General features: G+C 40.9%; 1 protein-coding gene across 1 annotated transcript in view; it reads left to right on the forward strand.

Moving 5' to 3' along the window:
- Nucleotides 1–15,242, forward strand: part of LOC147737929 (uncharacterized) — a 95,708-nt gene extending 80,466 nt beyond the window's left edge. Inside the window, exon 2 of the mRNA XM_086949263.1 lies at nt 12,440–15,242. Coding sequence (XP_086805389.1) covers nt 13,094–14,248 — 1,155 coding nt within the window. The 5' untranslated portion in view covers nt 12,440–13,093 and the 3' untranslated portion in view covers nt 14,249–15,242. The remainder of the gene's footprint in view (nt 1–12,439) is intronic.
- Nucleotides 15,243–27,329: the final 12,087 nt, after the last annotated feature.

Consider the following 27,329-nt stretch of genomic DNA (forward strand, 5'->3'; position numbering starts at 1 on the left):
CCAGCAGGGACGGTGCCCGTCCCATGATCTATCATAATGACTGCCGCAGAGATACCGTAAGTTGATTGGTAAAGAGCAGATCAATACTCCTTCATGACTTAGGAAAGCATGTGCCTTGTAGGTGCACCTCTTGTTTGTTTGCAGAAACCATTGCCTTTTTTACTGTATTCGTGAACCTCTTGAATTTGCTGCTGACTTGGTATGTAAGTTGATAAGGCAATCTTAAATGCCAAAGGATGCGAGGTATAACTTTAGTGTGCAGTTGATATGGGAGAACCTGTGCCTGTTTTTGTTTGCTTTTGTGTTTACTCTGTTGGTCGCCAAAATCAACAATATTATATTACTGATTCTTCAGGTATGTTAACCAGCAGTTCGGCGTCCGGTACACAGGCATGTTTATATAGGGGGATAAGGGCTTGACACCCATTAAAGTGCTGCAACTGTTGAAACTCAGCTGTTTTCAGGAGCCACATTCAGTGGTTGGATGTTGTGGGGTTGGCTTCTCTGCTCGTCTTCATATTGGACACATGAGGCATGACCCTGCCTCACGTTCCACCTGTTATTAGATATCAGTATCACTGTCCCCTGATGTCCTACTGGTGACAACTTGATAACCTAGGGAAAAATGGTGTCTTAACAGAGCAATCCCTCCTCTGAAACAGACGCCTGCATGCATGGCCATGTTTATCTTCATTTTAGAGCCAGTAGGCTTACTTTATTGATTCGAATCAGACACCGTCACTCATTTACTCAGCCTCTAATAACACATCTTCATATGCAATCAGACACAGTCAAATCAAAATCAAACTTTATTTCACATTAAAAATGCATAAAAGTGCATACCATTTCATTTCTTGTGTCTTTACAATAGTTGAGTAACCACGCAATTTCTAAAACAATAAAAAAAATATAAAACCAAATTTACAACAATCAATTCCGATTCAAATTTACAAACGTTCTATAAAACCTTCTTAAAAACCCTATACAGTATGACGCACCCAGATATCATTGACATTTGAAATAAATTCCGATATACACCCTTTTACATAAAAGGAGAGTGTGCTATATTGATGGGTAAGCAGGTGAGCCAAAGACAGCCATCAATTCACAAAGCGTTAAATACATAAAGTAATCTATACACTTATCCATGGGCTATAACTTAACTGTGTCTCACTAAGCTACCATTGTAGTGGCAGCCCTTCTAGTCTTTACAGCAGCCTGTAGCAAGCATTACAAATGCAATAGGTCTCGCCTTTGATTAAGTTAAAGCCATTTGCTTTGCTGTACAATACCATTAGCAAAGCAAACGGCTTTAACTTAATCAAAGGCGAGACCTATTGCATTTTCAATGCTTGTTACTGTAGTGCGTCCTTTGTGTTTAGATCTGATGTGATAGCCGGATGCCCTCTACCAGCTCTTCATGTTTTTCCTCCTGTGCCTCACCAAGTTCCTACACTGCTCATATGTGCTTTCTCCATACCCTGCTCTCCTCATCTCCTTCCCAGCTTCACTTTGCTCCTCACCTCTGCACAAGCTGTTAGCTGCTTGTGTTAGTTTTTGGTTAGTTGCTGAGAGGCAGCTGCCTAAGTTATGGTTCTCGCAGGTGCTGAGTATCTTGCGCTGTCTGTGACTTTCCTCTTGAAAGCGCAGTAAGTGTAATGGGAAGAAATTCATTGCAATAATTCTGGGTGCTTGTTTTAGTTTCTCTTTAGCAGCACATGTAAGGACGTTTTTCTTTTGGTAAAGTTGTTGACATTTTTAAACACCTTGGTACCCCTAACGGAGCAAACACAAGGAGATGATGGACGGAGCGCTGAATCTTTTCAGACACTCCTCCAATCACAGATCTGGGTTGAATCAATCAGTTCGTCACCTCAGTTCAGACCCAGCGATATGCAAATTAGCCTTGACCCTGTGCCTCATGGGAACAGTCCAGACCGAACTGACAAGCCAGGTCCTCCCTGTACTGGAAACAAGCATCCTGGGACAGGTTTCGGGCTGACATCACTCATCAGCCAGGCTAGCTTGAATCCAGTGGCAAAGTGAGCAAGGGACCCACGTCTGGGCATACCCTGCAAACTGATGGATTCAACCCAGATCTGTGACTGGGTGTGAGTGTCTTAAAAGTTTCAGCGCTCCGTCCATCATTGCCTTGGGCTTGCTTTGTTCGCCCTAAGTTGGCAGGGTATGCCAAGACGTAGGCCCCTTACTCACTTTGCCACTGGATTCAAGCTAGCCTGGCTGATTGAAGGCATTTGCTCTTTTTAGGGTTCGCTGCGAGGTTCTAACGAGCCTGATTAGACATCATTTTCCTTGGAGCTCTGAAAGGAAACCCCTCTACTATCTAAAAGTCATTCTCCAAGTGTACCTTTATTTTTAAACATGAGGTCCTCAAAGCAAGGAGTGTTAGGTAGTTTGATAATAAAACTGGACCTGGAACACAACAGCCCAAAATCCTTTGTGTCAAGGATTAAAAGCCTCCCAGAAAATAAAGCTACAGGTCCGATTAGATAAATTACAAATTGTATCAGACCTTTGCTTTTTACTATCCATGGATGCATCTTTGTAATTTTCCTGAAATTATTCAGGACATGAACAGTACAGTAAATGTAAAGTTGTGCATCTGCAGCCATCTGTTGCTAACGAAGTGCCTCTCAGGGTCCAAGGAAAATATTGATTTGTATCATTAGTTCTGAGCTTGTCTTTAATGATACGTGTTTTATATGGTGGCCAGGGTTAGCTAGATGCAAATGTTCTTTTTTTTATTTTTAGTTTTTGGCACATGATTGAAATAATAACACCACTCTAACCATCGCACCAGCCTGCCAAGGACAGACATATTATCTTTGCTTCTTTTTTCCTTTTGTGTCTTGGGACCAGCAGGCTTTTCCTCGTAGTTCTAAATAAAGGGTGGAATAAGTTTATAATCAGCGTTCTGACAATTGCTTAGTTTTTCTAAAGTTGACTTTCTTAAATAGAAATGAGCATTACTTGTAACAATGTCTTCCATAATGGGTCCCAGAACAGAATTAGCCACATAGTGTTTCTTTTAAGGGATTGATTAACACCTTCCTCGTTGTCTTTGCTTCAAGGACTGGCTTAGATGGCCTATAGGATAGTCCAAATGTCTCTTTGTTTGGAATCCATTCTTGCGCTAGGTTTACCACTTTTCAGAGTTACCGGTCAGCAGCATTGCTTTTATCTTTGATATATTTTATGTTGGTAAGCTCGTGTTTAATTTCTTGCATTTGTTCGAGTGATTGCAGTTTCTGCAAAATGTTAATGTTGTCTTCCAAATCAGATTTAAACTCAACTTGTTTTCTAGGGAGAGCGAGGTCAGGAACAAACATAGATAAGTCAAACAAAAGTTTGCAGGTGTATTACTCTAGGCAAATTATTTTATTCTCACTGAACCTGATAAAGTCTATGAAACCACGACAATCATGAATACAGGGCGCTAGCTATCGAGTCTTGCTACAATTGGCTCACTTTACCACAATCCAGATGGAAATTACTCCTAAAGCAGATATAGCATCCATAAATTCCTTAACGGAGAAAGCAAAACCATCATCTGAATGAAAGGTATGAACTGCTTTCATTTCTACCAGGCACTGCAAGTATTTTATGACTGCTCCAACACGGGCAGTCTTGTGCTGCCACACCCATAGAAATCAAGAGCAAGAATGAAGCCCAATATGTAGTTATTCTACTTGGCTGCTGGCAGTGGGCCAAAATGGATAAGGAAATGACACCCAAGGCATATTGATTTATTTATAAAGCACAAGCTAATACCCAAAAGTGTCTAGATGCTGGAAACTGGATATCGTGATGGGAGTAGGTGCTGGACTTACTACGGAAGAGTAGTTTTTTGGCATTTGTAAGTAAACATGGCCACCACTATCATTTCTGTGGCACTGTAGTACTGATTTCAGAATGTGCACAAGCTAACTACGTTCTTCTCCCATCCTCATAAAAAATTTGTACGCATAGATTATTTCTTTCTAAAAAAATCACTTATTTATGATACAAACTTTGAGTTATTTCCACGCATAATATCTGACCATAATCCAATATTGATTGAAACTAAAACTGATGAAATAATTACTCAACCAAGCTCCTGGACTTTTGATCGCAAATTATTACTTGACCCTGACTATATAAATACATTGGCTTTATGGATGAAAGAATTTTTTGATATTAATAGAGGTACAGCATCAATGCAGATTGTCTGGGACACGTTTAAATCAGGGATAAGGGGAGAGACTCTTTCATATACAATTAAAAAAACAGAAAATTATGCGTGAAAAGAATGAGAAGCTGTTTCAGAAAATATTATTTTGGGAGAAAGAATTAATCACAGCAATAACACATCAACGACCAACCGGGGACATAGAATCAAGATTGGCAATTAGTAAATCTATCTGTTATGAATTTTTTGCAGAAAGATCAGCAAAACTGATGGCAAGTTATAGAACTCAGATATATGAGATAGGGGAAAATACAGGGAAAATCTTGGCAAATAGAATCAGACAAAAAGAAGTATATAATACTATTAATACAATTCAGGATGAAACAGGTCAAGCTTATCACAAACAAGAGGAAATTTTGGAAGTTTTTCGTAAGTTTTATTGTAAACTATATACACAAGAGGACGATAACTACTCATCTGATATGTGTCTGAATTTTGCCATGGGAAATCTTCTGCCATCCCTCTCTCATGACCAAAAATCAGTGTTAGAGGCTGCAATTACATGGGAAGAAATCGAACTCGCCATAAAGTCATTAGCAATGGGCAAAGCAACCGGCCCGGACTTTATTCCGCTTGAGTTTTATAGGTCCTTTAGTAAATATATAAAGAATGATATGCTGCTTGTATTCTTGGAGGCACAGAAAGGTTTACCTCCAGACTCGTGGGCTGAATCAATAATTATGACGTTTTTAAAAAAGGATAAGGATCCACTTAACCCAGCCTCCTACAGGCCAATATCTTTGATTAATACTGACAGTAAAGTTTATTCAAAAATACTCGCCACAAGATTGTCAAGAATTATACCAACAATTGTTTCTCGTTGGCAGCATGGTTTTATTCCCAATAGAGATACGGCGGACCATGTACGCAGAATTATAGCAATGATGGACTGGTCACAAGCCTCTAATATACCAATAGGAATCATTCTCCTAGATGCTGAAAAAGCATTTGATAGAGTAGCATGGCCCTATCTATGGGACGTGCTATCTATGAAAGGCTTTGGGCCAGGAACAATAAATGCATTTAAGACATTATATAAAAATCCAGTTTCAGTAATAAAAATAGGTCATAACAAATCTGCATCATTTCCCATCCAAAGAGGAACGCGTCAAGGATGCCCGTCTTCTCCTCTTCTTTTTGCTATATATATAGATATTTTTCTTAACCAGTTAAATAGGGAGGAAAGTATAGCTCCAGTACAGCTAGGAGGTACGATATATAGAGCCCTTGCATATGCTGATGATTTAGTAGTGGTCACTAAAGATACTGAAAGAACGTTTTTGAGGATTGAAGAATTAGCGGGCATATTTGGATTTTTTTCCGGGTATCAATTAAATTTATCTAAAACACAAATTTTGTTTACAGGATTAAACCCACCTCCTATTACAAATATAGTCACAGAAGCAGTTTATTTAGGCATTAGATTAACTATACCTATTTCTAAGATACCTAGTATTAATTACATTCCGATTCTTAAAAAGGCTAAATCAACTTTGGAAAGAATAAACCATTTACATTTATCTCTTCATGGTAGAAACAATGTTTTAAAGATGCTTATTTTGCCGAAATTTATTTACTTATTTAGAACAATCCCCTTGGAATTTCCTTTAAGTTTTTTCCAAGAAATTGAAAGAACCGCAATAAGATTCTTGTGGGGCTATAAAGGCATTAGAAGAGCATATAAGAAGTTGATTATACCGAAAGATAAGGGGGGATGGGCCGCACCGCATTTTTTATTTTATTATTTAGCTGCCGCACTTCAATATATGTTTCCCTTAATTGTGGGCAATAAAATACCTATTATTTGGGCACAATATCCAAATATCTATGAAATGGTAGTAGGTATTGATGCGAACTATCATCTGTTAAAGTTCATTGAGCCAAGCTATTATAAAAAAACAAAATTTAAGATAGTGCTGGCAGCATATAAAGCTTGGCGAATTATTAAAAAACTGGTGGGAATTAGGAAAATTACTAGATATACGCCACTAAACTCAAGTCATTGTTTTCCCACCATATTTAGAGATCAGGTGATGAAAAATTGGAACAATAAGGGGATTACTGCTCTTTCTGATCTCTATAATAATTCTGAAATTTTATTTTCTTTCAGTGAACTACAAAGTAACTTTAAAATTCCTTCTTGTGATTATTTCAAATTCTTACAGATTCATAGTTTTTTAAATTCACCTTCCAATATAGAAAGACAAGATTTATCCCCAATCTTACTTATAGATACTCTAAATAATAAAAGAAGAATTGGGTTCTACTATAATACTTTAATGACTTACTTGGAGGATGATCTTAATAAGTTGAGGGACAAATGGGAAAACAAATTAGGTACAAAGGATATATTCTTGGAAGAATCAATTAAAATGGCCACCTCTATTTTATTTTCTGGGCGTAATCGCACTCAACACTATATGATCTTGTGTGATTTATATTACACGCCGGCAAAAGTTTTGAAATGGGGGAGCATCACGGGAATTAATTGCAATCGCTGTAATTTAAGAGGGGCCGATACTTTACATATGTTTTTCTCGTGTGTAAAACTTAATGCATTAATTTGTGATGTTCAGAAATTTATAGAACACATTCTTTGTAAAAATATTGTCTTATCACCTGAACTTATATTATTTGGTGTTTCTAAAGAGTCAAAAGATTTGGAACAAACGAATTTATTATTTATTATGATGGCTGAATTCCGTGCATGTATTTCTCAGGACTGGATTAGTATAGACTCACCATCTTTCTACACATGGAAGGGACGTCTCCTTGCTAGATATAAACTTGAATCAGCAATATATGCTACCAAGGGGAAAAATAAGAAACAACGTGGGTTAAAAATTTGGTCACCAATTCAGAAATGGATTGATGAACTAATGATATAATGAACTGTCTATACTGTCTAGTCATGTATTATCTGTTTTTTTTTGATATTCTGAATGGTTTTGCTTTATCCTCTTTTGAATTATCTGTATTATATGTATCTTGTCTTAATCTCAGGAAGGAATTATGTTATGGTCTGTTTAAGCTTGCAACTCAAATTTCAATAAAAAAAAAAAAAAAAAAAAAAAAGGACTGGCTTAGATGGCCTATAGGATAGTCCAAATGTCTCTTTGTTTGGAATCCATTCTTGCGCTAGGTTTACCACTTTTCAGAGTTACCGGTCAGCAGCATTGCTTTTATCTTTGATATATTTTATGTTGGTAAGCTCGTGTTTAATTTCTTGCATTTGTTCGAGTGATTGCAGTTTCTGCAAAATGTTAATGTTGTCTTCCAAATCAGATTTAAACTCAACTTGTTTTCTAGGGAGAGCGAGGTCAGGAACAAACATAGATAAGTCAAACAAAAGTTTGCAGGTGTATTACTCTAGGCAAATTATTTTATTCTCACTGAACCTGATAAAGTCTATGAAACCACGACAATCATGAATACAGGGCGCTAGCTATCGAGTCTTGCTACAATTGGCTCACTTTACCACAATCCAGATGGAAATTACTCCTAAAGCAGATATAGCATCCATAAATTCCTTAACGGAGAAAGCAAAACCATCATCTGAATGAAAGGTATGAACTGCTTTCATTTCTACCAGGCACTGCAAGTATTTTATGACTGCTCCAACACGGGCAGTCTTGTGCTGCCACACCCATAGAAATCAAGAGCAAGAATGAAGCCCAATATGTAGTTATTCTACTTGGCTGCTGGCAGTGGGCCAAAATGGATAAGGAAATGACACCCAAGGCATATTGATTTATTTATAAAGCACAAGCTAATACCCAAAAGTGTCTAGATGCTGGAAACTGGATATCGTGATGGGAGTAGGTGCTGGACTTACTACGGAAGAGTAGTTTTTTGGCATTTGTAAGTAAACATGGCCACCACTATCATTTCTGTGGCACTGTAGTACTGATTTCAGAATGTGCACAAGCTAACTAAGTAGATTTTATGGCTTGCTCGCACTGTTCGCGTGAGTTCGCGGCTTCCCAGTTCAACTTCGCGCCCCGCGAATAAGTGCAAAATTGCAGAAATACGATCTTAGCAAAACTGAAACTACTTACCAGGTTCAAAAGTTCAGGCTCATCATTAGTAGCCATTTCCTGTAGTGCTTCCTGAGGGGCCCCTCCAGAGTTCAGTTGCCAGTTGCAACTATTATGTGACCCTGCTCTGACCCTCAGAATAGTTACACATATGCCACAAAGGTCCTGAATTACAGCTAAGGGAGACAAGCAGGAGCCAGGCTGGAAGTTCAAATCCAACAGTGACACATTAATCAGCCCCTAATTCATTATTGTCAGTTGGGGCAGGGCAGGTGTTGTAACTAATTTTGCAACAATGAAAGCACTTAGCAAGTGCAAAAGATCACTAATCAGGAAGCACTAAGGAAGCAGGTGCCAGCTAAAAAAATATTCTGTGACACATTAATCAGCCCCAAATTAATTCAGGTCACTTGAGGCAGGGAAGGTGTGCTTTGCTTTGCCACAATAATGTACACTGGACAACCAGAGGGTGCTGTGATGAAACAGAGGGTGGCATGGGTGGGCCAGAGGGTGGCATGAGTAGTCAGAGAGTGGCAGTGGTGACAGAGGGTGGCAGTGATGAAGAAGAGTGTCCCAAACAGGCTGGACACGTAGAAACAACAAGTTCGCAAAACTTGCGACCCGACAGGTAAGTTCGCGTTTGCGAAATTGTACAAAACCCTCGCGAACTGGCAAAAACCCGCGCGAACACAAAAAAAATCCGCAAATTCGCGAGAATTCGCGGATTTTTGCGGATTTGCGAGTTCGCAAATCCGCAAAATTCGCGAACGCGAGATTCACAAAATTCGCCCATGCTTAAAGCTAACCCTTCGTAAGCTGCTCTGAATTTATCAAAGCTATCTTTTATTACTAGGTGTGTGCTTACTAACACTCCTGGAATGGTTTACATGGGCACTGTATCTTTGATAAACGTATATGTATACCTAGAAAGGAAACCACCAGGGGGCTTTCGCCTTTTAATGTTGCCTCTATTACCATCAATGTGTTTTGTGATCCAGTTACATTAGCAACTGTGCATGTTTGATCCATTCTTTGCACTAAAGAGAGCTGCACTGTTCCATTCAGCATGGATTCTGCCACTTTTGTGACATTTTGCCTCTAAGGAGAGAACACCCAGTTTCATAGTCCACTCATTAAAATATGGTTTAGTGAGAAAGTTATGAATCCTTAAACAACACCTTTCTCTGCTTAATTGCCAGCATGTGATTGAGGTGGGCTTGGATCCTCAGGCGAAAACAAACTGAGCCTTTTGTCTATCACCCACACCTAAACATTATGCCCCAAGTACCAAAGACATAGCATTAACCTGTGATGTAAAATGAGAGAGCTAAAGACATACCCATCTATTTACTAATTTGTCAGTCTGAAATTAGAAAACATGGGATCAATCTTGGCTTTCCTGCTTGACCAAATTGTCTTATTTCACTTTTGCTCCTTTTACTTCATTATCCCACATATCAGAGCAACTTGAAATTCATGAGTTCAGGATGAACACTGTACAAAACATCTTTGTTTGATTTAATAAATTATATATTTTTTCATGTATAATAACAACACAGGTCACATAGATGGTGCACAAGACAACTGTCTACACTCTTGATTTGATAATGGTATTATTGTCAGGGTAGGGAAGGCATGAAGTTTTTTCTAAATTCATAATTGAGAACGATCACTTTTAAAAAATGCCTTTCAATGCAGTGATAGAATCTGATGCATTTAAGTGAAGGCCCGGGCTATCGAGCAAGAACAGAACTCTAGGAAGTGGGTCTTTATGTCAAGTCGCCTCATATGACAGACATCTACGGACATTAGACCCTCGTCTGGAAATACAATGAATATTTGGTACCCACTACCAGCTCATATCAGACCCGCTCTCTCCCTGAAAGTGATGAAATTAGAGTTCAAGAAGGACTCTAAACGAAGTTCTTCATTTCATCTTTTTCTAAGGCTGACCCCTTGCTTATAATAATTAAGCACTCGTAGAGAGCCTGGCTACCCCCGGGCATTCCAGCGCTAGGCGGGGCTATTTTCCTCTTTTCCTCCCTTCTGCATTTTCTCTTCTCACTCCTTTCTTTTCTGCCCTCTGATTATGTTCTCATCCCAATATACATTTTCCAGGAGGTATGTTGTTAGCATGCTCAGAGTTTAGAGTTTCCTCAGTGCAAAGTGTCTGAAAGTGACCCCTGTATTACATGCAGAGAGCAGCACATTATGCATTACTTTCCTTGCCTTATTCTTACGCCAGCCGAGTTAAATGCAGTCACAAAAAGACTGCGTTTCCCAGAACTGGTTGGAACGCTTGATTACAGAAGACTAAATCGGGCGCCTTATCATGGCTCTCTGGATCTCATTCAAGCCTCCCATGCTTGCAGCCAGCCCTACTCGCTGATGGTGCCCATTGGGAACAACATTTAAAAAAATCAATCGAGTAAAGAGCTTCAGTCACTGGAAACATCAGAGTGAAACAGAAGCAACATCGACTCTTGACAGTTCATGAGCATCGGTGACAGGAGCTGAGCAAAGAAGCAAACAGAAACACAACAGTGGTGGCATTATAACTCCAACTCACAGCTGCACTGAGAGGATACTGTCTTTAACTTTCTGACACTAAAAAGACATCGGACACACGGTCCACCATGCGCCTGATTTAGAGTTTGGCAGGCGGGTTACTAGGACACAAAATCATGACAGATATCCCGTCCGTCTTATTGCAAGTGCATGCTATCCTGTGGCGGTTGTAATAAGGTGAGCAGATGGGATATCTGTCACATCTGCGTAGGAGTTACCTGTCCAAGAGGCAGGTGTAGAAGCAGAGGAGTTGATAAAGGAGTCAGAACTTGATATTGTGGACTGATGGCAAAATATCCCTCAGATCTCTGGTGGGAACGCCCTGAGAACCGGAGTGATTTTTAGGATGCTTTTGTCTCCGAAGCTTATTTTGTCAGACACCTGGGCCCTCACCTGGATCACCCCCTTGAGGCAGGCAGTATCCAGATGTTGGTTTTTATGAAGCTTTGCTGCTCTCAGGTGAATGGTCAAGTGGTAACACCCACTCAGCAAGCGCCCATATGAGGCCGCAGGAAGAGGGTTAATTGAAAACCAATACTTCGCCTGGTGCAGAGGGAAGCAGACCCAGAAAGGAACATACATCTGCCTGTGCACCTCCTCTATTTGTCCCTCATGAGCACCTACCTGTGCACCTCTTCTATTTGTACCTCATAAGCATCTACCTGTGCACCTTCACTGTGCCTCAAAAGAACCTGCCTGTGCACCTCCTGTATTTGTACCTCATAAACATGTGCCTCTACTCTTCTTCTGTTTGTACCTCATAAGCAACCCCCTGTGTACACCTCCTCTGTTTGTCCCTCATAAGCACCTCCCTGTGCACCTCTTCTGTACCTCACAAGAACTTACCTGTGCACTCATTCTCTGTTTGTACCTCATATGCAACTACCTCTCCACCTACACTATTTGTACCTCATAAACATCTCCCTCTGCACCTACACTGTACCTCACAAGAACCTGCCTGTGCACATCCCTGTATTTGTACCTCATAAGCACTTACCTGTGTACACCTCCTCTGCTTGTACCTCTCAGGTACCTATGCACCTAGTTTGTTATCCCTGCACTGCTAACCACGGGCACTTGACTATCAGGCCATTACCTGTCTTCTGCTATTTGCATGCAGACAGACGCTCCACTGCTTTGGAAAAAAATGCACCCTGAGTTACCTTTGTTTTGTACTTCCTGAAGTTTTAGTTTTGTTATAATCTTCCTGAAGAGTTACCATTGAAACTGAAGAAACAGCAGCACATCCTGATCCATCTTCTTCCATAATCTGTTCTTGTTCAAATAAAATCTTGATCATTTGCATCTCCCTAAACTTGTGCCTGTGGCAAGTGGGTGCTCCTTGAGTGCATTTTTTTGACTGTGTTTCTTTGTGAACACTGACAAATCACCTCCGTCTCTGAAGTCAATAAGATGTGTTGTGCTAAACAGAACTTCTAGTTAAATATCTGTGTATGGGGGACTATCCCTTACTAAGTTTCAAGGATGGTAAAGACAAGATGTCTTTTACTACCATTTAAACATTGTATATTCACATTCCAATACATTTGCTTGTAGTAATTATACATCTCTTTACATCCAACAGAAAACAAGCCTTGAATACTTGAAATGAATATGGATAATGAAGATATTACTGTAAATCTGCAAGAACAATGAAAAACTGGGTTCCAGTATCCAGGAAAACATCAGCACGGTCATAGACAGACGAACCTGAACCTTAACTGACAGATCTTGGAAGAAGCAGATAAGGGCAATTCAGTGAATGTACAAGTCTGAGCTGTGTGCCTCCACGTCACAAGGCCAAGAAAAGAACTCTGGAAGATTTAGGAAACACCACTGATAAACCTCCTATCGTATAAAAAAGTATCCAGTACAAGCTTTGATCATGGGATCGGTGTGATGTGCTTACAGTAGTGCTTTGCTTCGTAAAATGACTACTACTATCCAGTCTTTTATGTATATTGTAAACTATTTCTGGCCAAACCACAGGAAGCAGAAAAAAGAACAATGGAGTAGAGCCGGACAACTGGAGTTTAGATGGAAGTCGAGTTTTGCTAAATAAAATGAAAACCTCTGTCCCAATTTGCACAAACCAGAAGGAAGATTAATCTTTACCCCTAGCTTTACAAAACCAATAGCCATTCTAAAGGCACTATCACCCACAAAGAAGTATTACACACATTATAAGTGTAACAGATATTTGGTGCCCTTTGCACTTTATTGTTAAATCGGAAACCAAATGTGCAAAATAGCACACACATTTAGGGAGTGTGAGAATAACACAATTGCTTTAACAGACATGTTGACCCTTCAGAAAACACAGTTATGTGATGTAGAAAAATATATACCCAATCCAGAGACACTAACAAAGAATAAAGAATCAGACACACACATCGAGTGCTTTAGTTTGTCATCACTACTAAAGCGCCCTCATCAAACGCACACAGGAGAAAAACAATTCAATTGCACTGAATGTATGAAGAGCTGTAATCAGTTATCTGACCTTGAAAGACATCAACGAACACACACAGGGGAAAAACCATACCATTGCAATGAATGTAGGAAGAGCTTTAGTCAGTTAGCAAACTTCCTAGTACATCAACGGACACACACAGGAGAAAAACCATACCATTGCAATGAATGTGCAAAGAGCTTTAGTCACTTATCAAACCTCCAAAGACATCAACAAACACACACAGGGGCAAAACCATACCATTGCAATGAATGTATGAAGAGCTTTAGTCAGTTATCACACCTCCAAGGGCATCAGCGAGCACACACAGGTGAAAAGCCATACCATTGCAATGAATGTGTGAAGAGCTTCAGTCAGTCATCACATCTCCAAAGACATCTTCGAACACACACTAGGGAAACATCATACTACTGCAATAAATGTGGGTGTAGTTTTAGACATTCCTTAACATTAAGGAATCGTCAGCAAACACACACAGGGGAAACGCCTTCTGGGTGCTGTGAGTGTGTTAAGAGCATCAGTCGGTTATCATGTTTTCAAACAGATCAGCGATACACAGGGGTAAAACCATTCAAGTGCAGTGAATGTGGGAAGAGCTTTTGTCAATCGTCAGTCCTACTCAGACATCAGCGAACACACACAGGGGAAAAACCATACTACTGCAGTGAATGTGGGAAAAGCTTTTGTCAATCGTCAGTCCTACTCAGACATCAGAGAACACACACAGGGGAAAAACCATACCTTTGTAATGAGTGTGGAAAGAGCTTTAGTCAATTATCAGACCTACAGTGCCATCAGCTAACACACACTGGGGAAAAACCTTACCATTGCATTGAATGTGGGAAGAGCTTCAGTCAGTCATCAGTCCTACACAGACATCAGCGAACTCACATAGGGGAAAAAGTCAGTCAAGTGCAATGAATGTGTGAAGAGCTTTAGTCAATTATCAATTCTGTAAAGTCATCAGCGAACACACATGGAAAAAACCTTACCATTTTATTGAGTATAGCAGTACTTTCAGTGACTCCTCAAACCTAAGGAAGAATCCGAGAACTCCCACGGTAAAAGCCACACAAGTGTACTGAATGTATGAAAGCCTTTAGTCGATTATCAGTTCTGCACAGCCATAAGCAAAAACACACCTTCATTGAACAATTGAAATAATCCTAGAGATGGTGAAAATTTGGCAAGAATGTAAGGGCCATTATAGTTACCCAACTGTGGATACACACAGGAGCAAACATGTGCAGTTATTGAGAGAGGAACGAATTACAGAAAATTGTAACATTACAATTAAGTGGGACATTCCAGAACCAGATAATAAAAAGTAGAGGATAGAAGACCCGACTTGCAGGAAAGAAGAAACACATATATATTTCAAGAATTATGAAAGTGTCTATTCTTCTCTACATGTAGGGAAAACCATGAAATACTAGGAAGCATATTGGAAGACTAGGATAAGGTTGACTAAAAAAATAAAATATAGTTGCTTTTCAGTGAGTGAAACAATGCTCTTAAAAAGGGCATGAAAAAACATGCATATCTGATCATACTTCTGGTAAAAGCAACACTATGAACAATGCTTGGACTAACAAGGATCGTTTCAGCTAGATTTCGGGATTAGTGATAAAACCTGTAAATTCATAAACCCAAAACACATGCACTCCCATGGAAAGCTTAACCAAAAAGACACGCATAGTTTCTCATAGCGAGCAGTGAAAGTATCAAAGTCATCCAATCAGACAGATGGTAAAGAGGCTCTATTCCAGGGGAGTGACAAGAACAAGACGAGCCAACACAAGCTGACACACAACATGCAAATTAGGCATGCTACTAACAACATCTGTCAAAGCATATCCTAGGATAAAATCTAAATATGAGCATTGTTGTTGATCTCTACGCTAAATAATACAAACAACCATTTATTGCATGCCATTCACTCATTTGTCTCTTTATTAAAAAGTGCTGTTACTACCAAATGTAATGTTACTTATTTTACCAAACATAGCTCAGTATGTCTGACACAGCCTTTCTGCCATCTATTGCTGGTTTTATGCCAGCTTGTATTTCTATAAAACCTACCTTGGAGAAGCAGAAGGTGGGAATAATACTATTATTCTCTAAATTCTAAAATAAGAAATCACTTTTGGGGGTAAGCAGCCACTTCAGTGACTTTCACATAATAAATAAAGCACTCATGTTATCTTTTAAAATGTAAGATGACTATAAAAGATATGTGAAAACATTCATTCTCTGTAGACTGTGTGCTGTTTTATAATGTCACCACTGGCAGACTTTCATAGACATGTGACATTTTTAAAAAATAATTTTGTTGCAAGACAGATGCTGATAACATCACATGTAACAAATCCAAATTGAATGGGTTGTAGGTGCCATTTGTATATGAATTACACAACCTGATCAAGAGGGGAAATGTCTGCAATTAGCCATTCAGGACGAAGAGGCCAGAGCAATCCAGGGCAACCCCAATGATGCCGGCTTAGACAAGGCATATCATCGAAACAGCATGTTCCATAGTTTGTACCGTACTGGAGAACATACTGTGCAGATGTATTTTAACATCACTTTTTATTTTATTTTTAATAACGGCATAGGGTATATCAATTCCTCCCCAGAACTGGATATGTTCTGAATCTCAATGGAGCCGCGTTTCTGCCTCGTTCCCTCACTCACAGTAGTGAGTGAGGGAAAGTTTTAATACACTACGAGATATACAACAAAACATTGTGAAGTAGTTCGACAGGACGAAAGAAAGACACCCCAAGAGATGGAGCTCCTATGTTAGGAGAGAGGAAATATCTACATAAAAGTTTGCAGTATCAAATTGCAACACAACGCAGATCCCATGTTGGATTGTCTTCCACAGAAAGTGGGGATATGGTGTAATTAATCGCTTCTTGAAACCCCAACAAGAGAAGTCCTGGAGAAGGTGCCACAGAATCAAATGTACTGCACCGAAACGCGTCAACGCATTTTTTCTGACATAAAGAATCCAATCAGGGCCTGGTAAACTCTAGATGGATACCCAACATTATCACTAGTGTTTACTTAAGTTAAAGTGCCTTAGGCCTGTGGATCTAGTAATACAAAGTGGCAGAGACATTCGGGAGCCACAGCGATACGAGGGGTTTGTCACAGTATATTGTTTTGTCTTAAGTCTATTAACTGCTGAAATGTTACATATATGTCTATATTAGCTGTGTATTTTTTAATTGTGCTCATTGTTTTCAATTGCTTACGTTCGTTTCAAGGAACATTCCTTGGATTTTAAATTGTTTTGTATTAATTTGTCTTGTATTTTATTGCTTAGATATTGGTTTTTAATAAAATTAGATTGTGAACGATTTTATTTCTTTGTGGAAATCCTTATATATTCCCTGATATATAGTGGACTACAGGTCCTTCTCCCTGATGAGACAGGGGTGAGGTAAACAAGTTGACTCCAGGGATTCCCTTTTGACTTACTGTCTTTCTACCCTGGTCCCTGGTGAAAGTGGGGTACCCTCTCTTTTGAAACCATTTACTCAGACACCTCAGGACATACACTGGGCACATTCCGCAATAACACCTGGCTATTTTATCCAGGCATTCACTGAAAATATGCTCGTTTGCATTTTTAGTAATTTCTAACAACCCTTTTCTAATATACATTAATACAATCTGTGCTGTCTCCTATACACCAAGGCGAAGTTCACTTCCATTTTCGCCGCTTTGGTGTCTATATTGACATGAAATCAAGTACTGAGTAACTTTAGAATAGCGCAGAGCTCACGCATTCTACCACCATGGCCGCCGCCTTTGCCATTGGCGGCGGCCATTTTGTATCATCTCCCGCGGTCTATTGTTTGTAGACCTCGACGCAGGAGAATTCAGACACATTTCAGTCCCCCGCCGGATACACGCTAAGATGCGGTCGGACCGGGAGACTAATAGGTGACCGAATGTGGTGTTCTCTACTTTGAAGTAAGTCATGTTTGCTTCAACAGGAACCACACATCGATTTCCTGGGCAGTTTTTCTACACGCTAACGATTAACTACCCGTTTTCTTTCTTATTTTTAACAGAATTTTTCTCAGGGAAACACCACCCACCTCGACTCCATGAAGCACAGTTTTGGTCAATTCTAAGTATGTGCCTTTAGTCTGTGATCATGTTTTTCCTATCTGTATGTGTGTCATGTGTTAGTCACCTAATATATGTTGCGTGTTTTTAACATTTACCATACACCATGCAGCGCGTTCGCCGGGCATGTTTATACCTTTTTGGTTGCAACCATGATGCGAGCTTGGACGACTGCATGCCCCATTAAGGAGAACCTCACCAGCATGGAAGTACCTTATAATGTGTATCCACCTACTCCATATGAGAGAGGGGGCTGTTCCCTAACCATGTTATTTTAACTGTTACAGATACACTACGTGACATAGAGATCGAATGTGTAATCATGCATGCTTTATTAGTGGCAGCGTTTTGATCATTTAGATTTTCATTTACCACATTCAGGTTTAATAGGAGTGGCAAACACAGGTGTTGGTCCCTGTGTGGTCCTGATGAAGAGCTAGGGGTAGGCTCAAAACATGTTGATCTTACACAGAACTCCTACCCATTACAGTTAGGTTTTTCCGTGTAACATCCCGTTTTAGATATACCAACCTAGGAGCGATAATAAAGTATTTTAGTCCACTAGCAAGGTATTTTTAATCACTTTTGCCCACTCCACCACACTGTGCACCACACATAGTCTTCCATTTCAGTGCTCATACGTAGTTTCCGCAAGTCGCAGCACACCCCAGTTCTTAGAGAACTGGGATGGCCCCAATGATGAAGCATGTCACCGTGGGGAAACCCTGGTTGAGCGAGGGGACTCAAGAAAGATATTTTTCTTTCCTGAAGGCTATTTCTGACCATAACATTTCAGAGCCTTTTTCTTTTTGACTGGGTCCTCAAACCCGAGCCCTCGGGCACCCTACATATGACAGTAATTTTACACAACAAAAAAGAGTTATTATGTTCGTACAGAATTGATATTTGCATATAAGTAGAACAGGTTGAATCGGGAATACCACAAAATAAAGTCCTGGCAAGCTGTGCCAAGATTTGACTGAATAACAATCTATAGCTCTTACTAAACAAAAGTGTACAACCAAACAGTCTGCTTGCATGGCTTTCATTGTTTGTGTTTAATGTATTGTCAAAACAATGAACACAAGTGTTGTAAGGGTAGGAGACGACAGGAAAACAAAATTGACTAGGCAGATATGACCGAGAGGAGTCCAGAGAGATATAATAGCATCCTATGTGGCAGCATGGTATCGAAGTACCAGGATGTGATGCATAGACCACTGAAAGATGAACGCGTGAGAGAAAGACGCCCTCCGATCAAGCTACCCAACTCCTTCACTCGACCCCTCCATGGGCATAAACTGGAGGTTTGGCAAGAGCAAAGAAACCGTTTCGGGGTAAGTGTCCGACACTTTCCCTTTCCCCCTCCATGCGATCAGTTAGATGAAAGAATAACTGGAGGGAACCCCAGCCCTATTCTCTGTTTCCGTCCCTGCCTGCGCCCACGGGATGAGTTGTGGGCATAAGACCCGCAGACCATTTTTCTTCTACCCTCATATGAAAGCTCCATAGGGAATCGCAATGGGTGTTGGACAGTCTACATGTGGCGAGCCCCCACCAAAATAGACCCCTGGCCACAGTATATACCAGTAATCTGGTAAACCCATAGGCCAATACTTAGAGGAGGGGTTGGGACTCTAATGAGGACGGAAAGAAGTCCTTTACGAAGCATGGTACCTTTGTTACCAATCTACAGAACCAACTGTAGGACCCAAGAATAACATATATGCTACTCTTCATCTATGGCATGACAAGGAGCATAATCACATAAACAAATGTCCAGAGTATGAAAAATACTGAGGACCAGTTGGAATATCAAATTAGCCACCTTAGAGACAGGGTTAGGACATGCACTCCAGCTGTTCTGCCTCCCTTCTATCTGTTCCCGCAGATCACTGAACCTCAAGAGAGGAAAGAGAGCGAGGATACAAGGAAAGAACATTTGTTGGACACATCCCCCATGCTGGCTGCTGGGAATGGGGCACAACTGGAGTTGCCTCTCAAAGTGGACGGCACCTGTGGATCCACCAACGGCTGGTGGACAAAGAGATAACGTGCAAGTGAGCAATGTGCTTGGCTGGCACTACAATGGCCAGTCTGGAAGCTGATTCTACTACTGAGGATCGGTCTCGAGCTGTAGGAACCAGGAAGAGTGAAGTCCTATGATCACTCTAAAAAACGTAAGATAAGGGTGACTGTCTAGATGGCTTCATTTTTCTCAAGTAGTGCTGATGACATGGGCCTGTCCCCTTCAGCTCTGTACCCTCTTAAGAACTGCCCAGCAGCCAGGAGAATAGGATTCCCTCAGCATCAGAACTTTTTGGTTGTAGTGGATTATGGCTCCAGGTATCAAGAGGCGGAGCATAACCGCGGAGGTGAGAGTTAGAACTTCCGAACAATAGACTGTAATTTCTGACCAGGGAACCCATTTCACACTGTCTCATAGGACAGATGTGACAGCAAGCTGGTGTGACATATAATTTATTTAATGCACAGCATCCACAATCTAAGGGGTTAGTGGAGATGTTTAACAGGACCCTTAAAAGCATAAGGTGAGCTTTTTCAGAGAACTTCAGGAGCAAGTGGGATCTTCTCCTGCCATGTCCCTTATTCGATAACTAGAAGAATCCAGATAAAGGCATGGATTTCAATCACTTTGGACTTCTGTGTGGGCACTCATTGCGTGGACCATGCAGCTTGATCTGTGAAGGGTGGAAGGAACTTTCAATTCCTCTACAAAATTAATGTGGTGGACTATGTGATAGGCTTCAGAAGTATAAGAGCATAATACATGAGGAAGGCGAAGAAAAACCTGCAGGCTAGCCAGGAGCTAATGAAGCAGTTATATTACAAGAAAGCAATGCTGATTTGGTATTCAAATTTCTGGCAGTGTTTGTGCTAAAGCCCCTATCTCCCAAAGCTTTGGAGAATAAGTGGTGTGGGACATCGACGGTAATGCAGAAAGTGTCTGATCTGAACTATTTGGTGGACACAGGTGACACACTGGAACCTTGAAGGGTGTTTCATGTAAAGCAGGGCTCGAAAAATCCACTCGCCCGCTTGCATTTGCGAGCCAGATTTAATTAGGACAAGCTATTTTTAGGTCCTACTCGCCCTTTCTAGCGAGTAGGAAGACAAACTGACTTTTAACCTCTGTCTCTGAAAGCAGAGGAAATGGGACAAGATAGCAAGAGTTAAAGGCATCTTTATTGCTCACAAAGTGAATGAGAAATAAAAATGCCTTTAAATCTTGTTAACTTGTCACATTTGCTCCGCTTTCAGAGACTGAGGGCAAGAGCATTTCAGTCAGGTCGAGTCCATTTTTTAGGTTACTAGAACTGGAGGTCTAGTAAAAATTAAATGATTTTTCGAGTCCTGTGTAAAGTGGCTGAATCCTTCCCTCTGGAGAAATAGCACAGTGAACATCATCTTGTGGAAGAGGAATATGAAAAAGAATACAAGCATGGTGGCAACAAACTAGGCTGCACAGGAAAACCCCAAGTCACAGATAATGGATTCACTCAGGGGCTACACAGTAAGCTTCCTCTATCAGGGGATGAGTGATACCTCTATCCCAAAGAGCTGTAACCCTCCAGTTAAGATTAAGAAAAGAATACATTAGGCAATGATAAAACAAAACAGAAAATATGTAAGGGCTAACAGTGTCTAGATAAGGCACCCTAACTAAAGAACAAAGAAAAAACATCCTCTCCAACACATGATTGGGTAATTGTACAAACTAGTGACAAGATCAAGAGCAATCTTCTCTAGGGATCATATTTCAGGAGATTAGAAAAGTAAAAGAGAAAGTGGTGGGTTTACAGAAAAAAGTGACTGACCAGAAGGCCCATTTGGCAGACCAAAATAGCAAGCAATGAGGCAGGGCTTCAGAAGTTAAGGCAGGTCGGGAGCAGATGGTAAGTTATGCCGTGGACCAGTGTGTTTATGTAATTTGGCCCTTTTTTACCCCTTGACACCAAAATAACAATTATTAAAACAATAAGAAGTTGCCATACAAATGAATGAGGAGGAGCAATAAATGGATATCTTGTTATGTTATGGTAAGAGCATTTGTAAAGCACTACACCGCCCTTGAGGGAATCCTGGTGATGATGCAGCAGCATACTGGGCCTAGCCTAGAACTAGTGTAGTTGAAAAGCCACATCTTCAGCTGCTTGCAGTATTACAAATAAATTGAAGAGGATGCCTTGGTGTGCAGGGCAGGTCATTCCAAGCTTTAGGAGTGATGTAGGAGAAGGCACAACCACTGTATTTGGTTGTGCATATGTGTGGGGTCTGTGTAATAGGAGTCCGGCTGAGGGGAGGTGTCTGGTAGATTTATGGATTCTGATGCGGGCGTTGAGGTAAGCTGGGGCCGTGTTGTGTTGATCTTTGAAGGTGTGTGTGATGTGTTTGAACAGAGCTTGCTGTGGAATGGAAATCCAGTGGAGCTTCCCGGGTTGCAGGTGATGTGCATGCAGTGTCGTAGGCTGAGTGTAATCATCCTTGCTGAGTTCTCTATGGTTTGGAGTCACCTAGTCAGTTGTGTATTGAATCTGGCATACAGGATGTTCCGTCGTCCAATTTGCTCTGATAAGGGCTTGGATGACGGTTCTGTGGTTGATGGTGGGAACCTATTTGAAGATCTTCTACAGCATCTTCAGAGTGTGGAAGCAGGAGTCATTCATGGTGAGTTGATTGCCAATAACTATACCAATGTTGTTGGCCTGGGTGTGTTGGGTGGGTTCATGTCTTGCTGGCCACCAGGCAAAATGCCATGGTGAGGATTGCCTGCTGAAGATCACAACTTCTGTCTTGGCAGTGTTGAGTTTGACCCAGATGTTTTTCATCCAATCGGTCATGCAATCAGGGAATTTGGTCTGAGTGTTCGGCATTTTGAGTGAGAGTATCATCTGTGTTTCATCAGCGTAAGATAAGACGTTAATTTCACATGCACAGATAATAGTGATGTAGGTGTTGAAAAGTGTCGGACTCAGTGATGAACCTCCACAGATGAAGAAGCAGCTGACGGAGCAGTAGGGGGCCAGCCTGACTGGCTGGGTTAGGTCAGTGAGGAAGGAGCATATCCCATTGAGTGTGGGTCCTTAGATGCCAGCTTTGTGAAGTTATTGGATGAGGATGATGTGGGAAACCATCTTGAAGGCAGTGGAGAGGTCAAAGAGGATGAGGGTTATGGTGCCTCCTCCATCCACAATCATGTGGCTGTTGTCTGGTATGAGGGCTGTTTCCTTGCTGTGGCTCAGTCTGGAAGCAGATTGAATGGCATTGAGGAGATGGTTGACATTGAAGTGGGTGGCTATGAACTTAATGATCCTTCATGACTTTGACAGGATAGGGTGGCGGGGATATACGTCTGTAGTTGACCTGGGTCGTCGGGTCCACAGAGGGCTTTTTGAGGCGGTGGAGTACTAAAGTGGCATGTGTCCAGGTGCTTGAGTTGGCTGTTGTAATGGAGGTTTTCAGGATCAGAGTGAAGATTGAACTAGTGGGTTCTAGTCCTTTGATCGAGACGTGTTGGGGAAATGGTCCAATGGGGCTCTGGAGTGGATAGAATGCAGGATGCTAGTGGTTTCTTCTGTGGGACTGGCAGGCTAGGCTGTCAGTGAGGCAGAGATGCAGGGGATTAAATCCTTGTATACGCCAACAATTCTGCCTCTGGGCTTGTGTTATCTGTCCGGTCCGGCAATCTTGTGAGTAGGTGGGACAGCCATGGCAATGTCTGGGAAAGACTCAGGGTCTGCCAGTTTTGCATGAGGGAGAGCAGGTCTGGTGAGTGGTTGTGAATCTGGTCTCAGATTTGGCAGCATGTTTGGCACAAGGGCGTTGTTGAGGAGTATGCATAATGGGGCGGCCAAAAAGTCAGAGTATTTTTTGAGGGTAAATAGCAGTATTAATTATTAAGACTATCACACAGAAACACGAAATTAGAAAACATCTCTACAATTTAATGGTAGTTGTTGCTCACAATTTCATGTTCTTAATAAAATACAAACCGCTCACTTCCTGATCTCACCTTCACTGGTAAAAAAACAACAGAGCGACAGACCCGGGTATCAAACCCTGGCAGAGGCCACTAGCTCAATATTGTAAGAGGCAATTATGCTCTTAAACTGGAAACCTAATACCTAATTGAGGCCCTGCACTTGAACTGTTTGTGCCATCAAAACATCCATGTCTGTTTATTATGTTATTGTTTGATGTGTGTAGATGTACGTGTAATGTATAATACTTTTTAATAATTTATAAGTTTATATTATATTTTTTATGTATATGTTTAATTAATGTTGTATTATTTATTAATTTTAAACATTATTAAATATTTTTAACTATGTTTATTTGGTTTATAAGTATTATTTACTTTATTTTACACTTTTTTTATTTAAAAAAAAACTATATTTTTAATTACGATATCTTTAACTTCGATATTTTTGTTTTGATATTTTTGTACTTACCAAGTTGTAGATAGGCTGTCGATATTCTTGCTTCCGATATTCCAACGTCGATTTTTGTGTAGGTCGATATTTTTTCAATCGATATTGTGTTAGTGATCCGATGGCCGTGGCAGTCCTGCTTCTCGAGGCCTCTGCCATGTGTTGTTTGGTTGTTCAGTGGGAGAAAAAAGGCAGCACCTTGCAGACCGCCAGTGAGATGCACTTTGAGGTGGGGGCGGAGCTTCCATAAGGTGTGGTAAGGCCTTATGAGGTTCCTTGTCGTCGTACCAAACAGCTTTTAATAGCAATTTCTGGGGTTCTCCATCAGGCAAATTCAATGTTGCCTTGAGCTTCAGGAACTCTGGCGCCGCCCCTATCTGGAGCTGGGTGCGGAATGTCTGTGGGTCTGATGGGAAGCAAGGTAGTATGAATGAAGGTGTGAATGGTGTGAATGCCCCGTAGCAAAGGTCAAAACCTTGGTGTGGTGCTACTGCTCACAAGTTTACCCATGAACTTGTGCTAATTTGACCTGCCTTGGATGAAAGGGGCGTGCACTGTCTTTACCCTGTTCTGTGTCTTGTTCCTAGCTGCTTTCTTCCTGCTTTTTTCTTTTCTTAGTTTTAACATCTACATCTCACCTCATTCTCCACAAACTTTCTTTCATTCCTTCCTTGTTTAATTCTTCTGAGGACTTTGTGTTTCTTATTGTTTTAGTCTTAATTTTGTTCTTTTATCTCATTGCCTTCCCAGGCTCCTCATTGCTTTTCTTCTTTCTAAAGTTGATTTTCGGACTTTCTCTTGTCCAGAATATCTTTTCTCATTCCTTCGTCCATACTTTATTGTAGCAGGGTTTCCGTTCTCCCACAGAACTGTGCATAGAGATCTAGAACCTCAGTGAGTTAGGATGATCCAAAACTCATCTCAGTGTCAGAAATCCCCTTACCTAGCTAGCTACAGTGTCTCATGGATCATTATGGAATGATGCATGTCTTAGACAAACCAGAACATGATCTTTAGAATACCTCAGGAATCGTGGAACACATGAACACTCTTTCGTTATATAATCATTTCAAACCAAAACTGAGAGTCAAAAAACACAAGTGCAAGTTTGAAATATTTATTATTCAATGCAAAGTTCTCAAACGCAGTATCTTGTATAATACCAAAATGCAGATTATAAAAATCAGAGTCAGCAGCATAGTCACTAATCCATAGTAAGCAAAAGGTGATAGCATGTTATAATGCAAAATCTATAGAAATCTATATCACCTATATTTCGCGCACCCTATCTAGCATATTATTTTATATCTAAGAAGGTCTCATTCGGGCTTTAGCAGGGCGGCCCCATACCTCTCAATGTCAGTAGGAGCAGTTCACATCAACAGCTACCAGCTCTCTTCATGCGCAGCACCAAGTGTCTACGTTCATTCCGTGTAACTCTATCTTAAACCCGCGTAGAGCCCAAAATGTTGGCATCAACATTATTTGTGTTATGTCTAATGTCTAATGTGGTGCGAGGATCAGGTCTCCCAGCAACCTTGTGTTAGGTTAATCTTAGAGTGTGCAGCTCTCAGTGTGCAGACAGTTGTACCAAGTGTACCAGGCAAAGCTGATAGCATAGGAATAACATATTATTCTCAAATAAAGCACCTCACCGCTTCTAGGGTGAAAGCTACAACAACAAGTACGTGTCGTGTGCAAAACTGAAGCTGAAGGCAAAACGGCTGTTTAAACATGTAATACACTCATGCTAACTTAACGCAATATATGTAATGAAGTATCCATATGACACCCCCCCATTGGTCCGAGCACCGCCAAACATAAGGGAAAAGGCAATACTAAATCAGATACAAAAATTGAAAGCAAAATTCAATAATCTTGAGCTAAAATAAGCCAAAAATATGTATGAATGAATATGTATGAATGCCTACAGTGGCCTCAAATCTAAAAATAAAAACAAAACTCTTGAACTAAAAGTCATCCGCCAGGTCTCAAAAATATGAAATGTAGGACCAGGTCGCATCAATTCAAATGTTTGTAAGAGAAAAAACAAGGCACTTATCCGATATCCAAAGTCATGTGCCACCTAGACGTTATCTCCAGCGACATCACGTGAGTGAACTCTCCATCAGCTGAACCTAGTCCATCCCTCCAATTCAGCGAGGGGAAAATCATATTTCACAACAAAGCATTCCTCCCAGGCATCTCACGATTGGAAAGTATATGCAAAGAAAGTTGCAACAGCCTCCAGTATGAAATCACTGCCATCATCCGAAAATAGTTCAGCCATCCAATTTAGCAATGGGAAAGAACATACGTGCTCCTCCAGCATCGGATCCTCCTGCAACGTCAGAGGACAACTCGGTGGGTTCACCAGATCGCTGTGTGTCAGAAAGGCATTCACCGCTGCAGAGATCTCCCATTGGCCCAGAACTCCATTTATTGCTGCCAAGGCCATAACTCTCTCGCCAGAACAGATCAGCTCGTGAGCCACCACGGGACGCATTAGCTGATCAAAATCGACGTCAGGAGCAGTCCTCAAGCATAGGCACAAATCAATGGCCCAATCGAACTCGCAGCTCAGGCAGTGAAACACAGGTTGGACACACGTGAAGTCGGTAAACCGAAATGACAATCTATAGGCCGTGCTTAATGCTGCAAGCGGCAAAGTTCCATAGTAATTGAGCATCCGATTACGGCACAGTGTCAGGAGGCGTTGAACGGCGTCTTGCGCAGGATGGGCATCCATGTTTTATGAAGAGAAACACCAACAGAAAGCCTGCGGCTACAGCCAGCAACACAGGTAGTCCACCAAACAAACTCGAAAAAATAGTGTGGAAAAACGTGGGAATGATACCAAAAACTTTTTCAAACGTAGTCACGAGGCCACTGCTTACTAATTTAAAAAAATGTGCAAGGCCAGTCGTTGAAGAAGCATTAAAAATCTGGTGTACCAGCTCGCAGAAATGAAACGGCAAATCAGTGTTTAAAAGCGCCTGCACCTCTGTGCGGGTGTTAGCTATGTGAAGGACATAAGTTTCCCGGGCCGAACTCAGGGTCACTTGTTTTTGAGACAAAAGGGCCCTTATTCTGCTTAAACCATTGAATTTTGCTTCCAAGGTTGGAATCCGTGGCCAGATGGAGACATCTGAAGACCCATGCGTGGGTGGGTATAGAACATTCTTGCAGCACACCACACGCTCTGATACAGTTACTACATAAGCCACACCAATTAATAAACCACAACATAATTCGTTGTTTAAAAGCAAATAACTACCATTAGCTAATAATGTAAATGTGGGAACCACTGCTGGAACTGGCGTGCCTTTTAAAACACATGCTAAATTTGGGCGGTCCTGATTACAAGAACCGTGTAACTGAATGTGTCTGCATATTAATGAATGGTC

Source organism: Lissotriton vulgaris, chromosome 1_1 (genome assembly GCF_964263255.1).
Source record: "Lissotriton vulgaris chromosome 1_1, aLisVul1.2, whole genome shotgun sequence".
Lineage (NCBI taxonomy): Eukaryota > Metazoa > Chordata > Amphibia > Caudata > Salamandridae > Lissotriton > Lissotriton vulgaris.